The sequence below is a fragment of the Penaeus japonicus genome, unplaced genomic scaffold (assembly GCF_977035675.1).
Source record: "Penaeus japonicus unplaced genomic scaffold, GWHDUDI00000001_assembly GWHDUDI00000004, whole genome shotgun sequence".
Lineage (NCBI taxonomy): Eukaryota > Metazoa > Arthropoda > Malacostraca > Decapoda > Penaeidae > Penaeus > Penaeus japonicus.
Genome location: NW_028234406.1, coordinates 25,435,037 through 25,441,177, shown reverse-complemented (window position 1 = coordinate 25,441,177; position 6,141 = coordinate 25,435,037). Strand labels below are relative to the sequence as shown.

Sequence of the window (6,141 nt, the reverse complement as noted above, 5' to 3'; positions counted from 1 at the left end):
GGCAGCCCAGGCTAAAGGACCCATATGGACCATATGCGACACACGGCACTGGCCCTCCGCAAGAATCAGATTAGTTTATTTTAGTTTTATTAGTCATACTGTTTGCACATACTTCACAAAAATATAGCACAACTAATCTTGGGCACTTCACATTTGTTCCACCCATATGGGTGGTAGGAAGGCAGGATGCCTTCTTGAGAAAAATGCCTTCAGATCTGGGGGTTACTGGTAATTCCTTGTCTCTAGATTGCCCAAAACACAACTAAATAGAGAGAGATGTAGGGAGAGAGGGAGAGAGGGAGAGAGGAAGAGAGGGACAGAGGTAATGCAGTGGGGGAAGCGTTTTACAAAGTACTTACCCAGGACAAGAACAGACTTGCATGATGGTAACTTATTGCGCTCACTTGATTGTACCTCGCCTAAGATTTTCTTCCTGCAAAAATAAAGATACTTGATTAAGGTTTATGAGCCAACTTGATGCAGTCAACTTCTCTTGATGTTCTAATGATGAAAAAGTAAAGATGTAAAAGAAAAGATCTAAAACAATTTTATGGTAATTTGCAATCAATATATTTCAACTATCTGCTTATGAGGGTATAACAGCATTATTTACAGTATTAAACAGAAGCAACTTGAAAGCATAAATGACTGAACTGATTGTTAATGTAGGATCATTAACTATTATAAAAAAAAAAAAAAAAAAAAAAAAAAATATATATATATATATATATACATATATATATATATATATATATATATATATATATATGTATATATATATATATATATATATATATATATATAATAATAATAATAATAATGATAAATCCAATGACATACATCCAACATGAAAATCCACTATCATTTACATTTTATTAAAATTCTGTGAACAACTTCAGACATTAATGTAATTGGCTTCTCCAGCAATCATAGTCTATAAAAAAATGTCTTGATATACATACATATGGCACTGATAACCAGCTTGTAATTAAATGTTTATATATGTATGTATGTGTGTGTGTGTGTGTGTGTGTGTGTGTGTGTGTGTGTGTGTGTGTGTGTGTGTGTGTGTGTGTGTGTGTGTGTGTGTGTGTGTGTGTGTGTGTGTGTGTGTGTGTGTGTGTGTGTGTGTGTGTGTGTGTGTGTGTGTGTGTGTGTGTGTGTGTGTGTGTGTGTGTGTGTGTGTGTGTATTATACGCAAATGCGTATAATATATATATATGTATGATATATATATATTTGTATGTATATTTATTTATTTATATATATATGTATGATATATATATATTTGTATGTATATTCATTTATATATATATATATATATATATATATATATATATGTATAGATATATATAAATATATATATATATATATATATATGTATATATATATATATGTATATATATATAAATATATATATATATATATTAATAAACATTCAATTACAAGCTGGTTTTCTGTGTCATAGCATGTCTGCAATTGTTATTCTTGGCTCACTTGACAGAAACACCTGTCTTGAATATACACCAATAAGAATGTTCATGCAAATGCTGCATAACAACCACCTTGCCAAGAGTCCAGCAAGTGTGCAGAAACTTTTATAAATTAATGACCTTGTTATAGGCTACCTCATGAAGGCTTAAAACATATCTGAATATTGACATTTCTTCCTCAACTTTACAGAAAAATTTCATGAAGATAAAGTTGATATTATTACATTGGTCTTGCAAAAATACTATAGTGCATATATTTTTTTCCTTCTTGTCTTTACACTAATTCTGCATTCTTAAGTGACTGTAGTACACATGAAATTGTATATGGAATATCAGGAAAAAAGGGAACAAAACCTGTTCTGGTGCGACTTCTGGTGCACATATTTACCCCATGACATCATCATCAAACCTGTCTATGACAGTTTAGCTATTTCATTCTGATCCTAACAAAACTTTATTTCTCAAGGCGGCTGATTAAGATAACAATTTGTAATTTCCATACATACAAGTATGCATATATATATATATATATATATATATATATATATATATATATATATATATATATATATATATATATATATATATATATATATATAATGGTTTATTAGGTCTTCATTCAACAAGTTGAAAAGGAAGTGCTTATTATCAGCTCAAAAATATGTATACATATACTTCTAGTTTGCAATTTCGATGTCTTTTTTCCCGAAGATTTTAACCCATTTCAGTTGTCACTTAACCCATACAGGACGGGTGGTACAGCATGTGTACCACGCATTCAAAAGCCCAGTGGCCAGGCGGCACAGTATTGTGCCAGCCATTCAATTGATTTAGGCCTAATAATTCGAACGCCCCGGCATTTGATCATTCAAGGCTAGAATTCCCCCGTCGGGGATGGGTTAATGTGATATTTGAAACTGCTCACTGTTAACGCTCTCTCACAGTCAATAAGTATTAGGACCTACTGTATTTTCCAGTCAGCCTAAACCCTTGTTTTGCAATGGATTTAAGGGTAAAAGTTCCTTGGGCATGTCTGCTCTACCGGGAACACAGAGAAAACATTTTCCCCTTCCTACTTGGTACTTCCTGTAGTTTGTGATTGCTAGCTTACCCGTTCAACTCCACAGTGACACAGTATCAAGTGATTGCCAAAACCTCATGACCGAAATGGCTAACAAACCTACAGCAAACACATTCTGGCAAAATGAAGGTTGGACTAGTTCCATATGTGATGACAAATTGCCAAGGAGGTCCACACACTCAATCTTACCGGATTACAAATAGTGGAGATTTATTGGGCACCACCAGAGCACCAGTATGTATAGAGCCTGAATCTAGGCTAGTGGCAGAGGAGTGGTTGTAATAGTAAGATCTGCTAATTACAGTTCTAGCTCAATGGGCAAATAATTTTGAATTCTGAAGGCTACTAACATCAAAGTAAAGGGCAGCTGGATTCCTTTGATACATATCACAAGAAAAGGGAGGGAGGGGAGGGGGCAGGGGATAAGTAATATTTCTAAACTCAAAATAAAATTTAAGGATATAACCTAATTCACCCAAAGGCAAGTAGTGGCCATGCATGATATTAAGTCAAGATTACCAATACTGAACATGAGCATGAATCCCCACTTACTACGAGAAACGGCTCATATAAAAATCTTTAACTGCTGATTTTCTAGATGGCTTCCTAAAATTGCCAAAATTAATGACAGCAACTCATTGCAAATTCATACACGTGGATTCCTTGATAAAGTGAGTCATCTGTGTATATCTCAGGAGACGAAGTTGCAGTCCAACAAAAGTAATATCAATAACATTCATATCTACAGAATATGTGATACACAGAAAGAAAGTAATCATTATAGGAAATAAACTCTGTACAAGATAGCCAAGGATGACAAAATACTTTGAGAAAAATTCTCTTTGGAATAAAGTGAAGAAATTATGTATATGGTGTTTGATTTTCTTATCAAATAATTCACACAAAGAGGGACATCAGGATTTTAGGTGCCCTTAATGACACTAGCATAAATTCATGGTAGCAAAGATAAAGCTTTTGACTGGTGAGCATCCTAAAGGCCTCAGTATGAATACAAAATGGTAACCTGCAAATAACCTCAGATCAGATCCCATACATGATAATTTTCTCTCTCTCTTACAATAGTACTCACTTCCTACAAATTCTTTCTAAACAACATAATCCTTGTCTCACCTAGTTTGGTTTAGTTTTCTTCCCAACTATCAAATATTTCAAGGGCATAGTTTTTCGAAGATTTTACAGCTGATAATTATTTATAGTAGGACTGCAACTATGTGATACCAAAGACTCTGAAAACCAACAAACCTGCAACATGCATATTCTGGCAAGATAGAGCTTGGACTACTTTCTCATTGTTTGAAGCACTTTGGTCAGACCGTGCAGTCTATGTGCAAACTTAGCCCAGGCAAAGTGTTGTCTTTGCAAATCTCTCTGAACTTAACTGCACTTTGGTACAAATTTGAGGGGTAATCAGCCACTTCAAGGTTTTGGGCAGCCATTAAGTGCAAGTTGACAATATATGGTATCAACAGGTCAATGAATTCCAAGACATTTTCCTTTCTAGAAATGTCAAAGATTGAAAATAATAATTATTTAATACAAATTGATGTAAATTAATCAAGCAATCATCTTGGCACTTCAAGAAGGCTAACATCACATACATTACAGCAAGTCAAGAGCCAAGACTGATTCTGTATTTGATAAATTGCTGGGGAGATTTATAAACAGTACACACTGTTTGCACTACTAAATCAATCCACATTTACACTTGCTAACATCTTTATGTGTTAAATAAAGAACTGTCCATTCATGATCTGGGATAATTTTCCACAGAAGAAAAGTGACTAGAATTCATCTACCTTGGTACGGCTGTCCAGATAAGTATCAACACATTTAATAAATATTAGAGTGGTCTTATGTGATCTTTTGTCAAAATTAGTTTTCCTCTACCTCTATAAAACTCTCGTCTAAACATAAACATCACTAACTGTCACCAACAACTTGTCGGTAACTTGGTCATGCAATGAAGCCTTAAATGTGACCATGAAACAGATGATGAAATAGTGCCATCAGTTTTTAGAAGTCCAAAACTGTTGATTCTCTAGAACACATTACATAATAAGTATAGTTTTTAAATAATTACTTTTTTGTTTCCTTTTTTCCAGATTTTTTTCTGCTTTGCTTTCGCCAAATTATTATAAGTACTAAGTGTGTTAGGTGTCAATGAAATATCATATTATCATCATTCATATGCTTTTGTACAAATTGTAGACACCAAAACAGTCAATTTATCTTACTTGACATCATGGCATATGATCAGTAGTACCACCCCTGCACAAGAACTTGTTAGGGATCTCAGAGATCTAAAACGAGATTCTCCTTCCAAGCTAAAGTGTGACAGTCGGGAAAAATGAAAGAAACCTTGGGCACACGTCTGTTAATTCCCCCCCACCCCCCACCACAAGACTATTCTGATGAGCATTCTCAACTCTTGACACCTGTGAGAGGGGGAGGCTGTATCCGAAATGATGCATAATCCAAGGCAAAATACGGTCAGAAGTACATTAACCTTAACTGAAGCTGACAAACTTAAATGGTTGCTGAGATACATGGACCATAATACAGCAACAATCACCTGCCTTAATACAATGACAAAATCACTTGCAATACTTGTGGAAATTAAGCTTCAACATCTGTGTTCACAAGAACATTACTCTGATAAATGCCATAGGTTATGACATCACACCACAGGCCTGAGCAGAATGAATGGGCATTGTTTGTTCCCTTTTAACAGATTTAGGTTTATTCCACGACAGGCGGACTCCTTAGACTCTGGCACCACCAATCCAAAAGTCAGCCTTTAGCCCAAAGGCTTGTCTTGGCAGAGAGAGAGGCCTCTAAACGCAGCCACACTGACACTTGCCATAAAAACTGCCGTGCCTGTTATTCTAATGAGCACCAACCCGAAACAAGATACTTATTTTTCCTTCGTCATCATCAATAATTAATGGACTTTCCAACCGATGTAATTGACCTCCTACTATTCTTTCGCGTGCATGGTGTGAAAAGCACCGTAATTCGCTCTCCACAGCTCACCAAAAGAGACAAATCCGCCAAATTCACACTCAGATGTTTCAAAACGGCTGGAATGTCACCAAGAGCCGCTCCCACCCGCCTTTGTTCGTGCTTGTCTTCGCATCTCTCGCACCTTCCGCGCCCTTAAGCAGGCCAGCAGGGAAGCTAGAACTTCCAATTTACTTACCAGAGGTTCTCCTTCTCCTCTGCCTTCTCTTTTCGGAGGTCGGAAAGCCCCGAGAGGGCTGACCTTTCCCCATTGAGCGCCATGTTGTCATGACCAAAACTTCGTTCCAATCATGTGGGATTTACAACAGATACTATAGACGAAAGAATCGGCTTCCACGGAGGATTAAGAAAACAAATGCATGGCGATAATAAACGATTCCATCGTTTCTTCTCCCGTAGAAGTAATTCAAATCCTTCTATAGCACTTTATACGAATATATTATATACCTTATTGTTTGCAAGATAGTATAACTCACATTTAGATAGCAAAGTCTCTATAATCAGGACAATCTGGCAATTTTCAAC

General features: G+C 35.8%; 1 protein-coding gene across 1 annotated transcript in view; it reads right to left on the bottom strand.

The window, feature by feature from the left end:
• Positions 1 to 5,936, bottom strand: part of Dlic (dynein light intermediate chain) — a 23,111-nt gene extending 17,175 nt beyond the window's left edge. The window contains exons 1-2 of the mRNA XM_043000276.2: positions 5,795 to 5,936; positions 360 to 433 (exon numbers count right to left, since the gene is read on the bottom strand). Of these exons, the coding sequence (XP_042856210.1) occupies positions 360 to 433; positions 5,795 to 5,877 (157 nt within the window). The 5' untranslated portion in view covers positions 5,878 to 5,936. The remainder of the gene's footprint in view (positions 1 to 359; positions 434 to 5,794) is intronic.
• Positions 5,937 to 6,141: the final 205 nt, after the last annotated feature.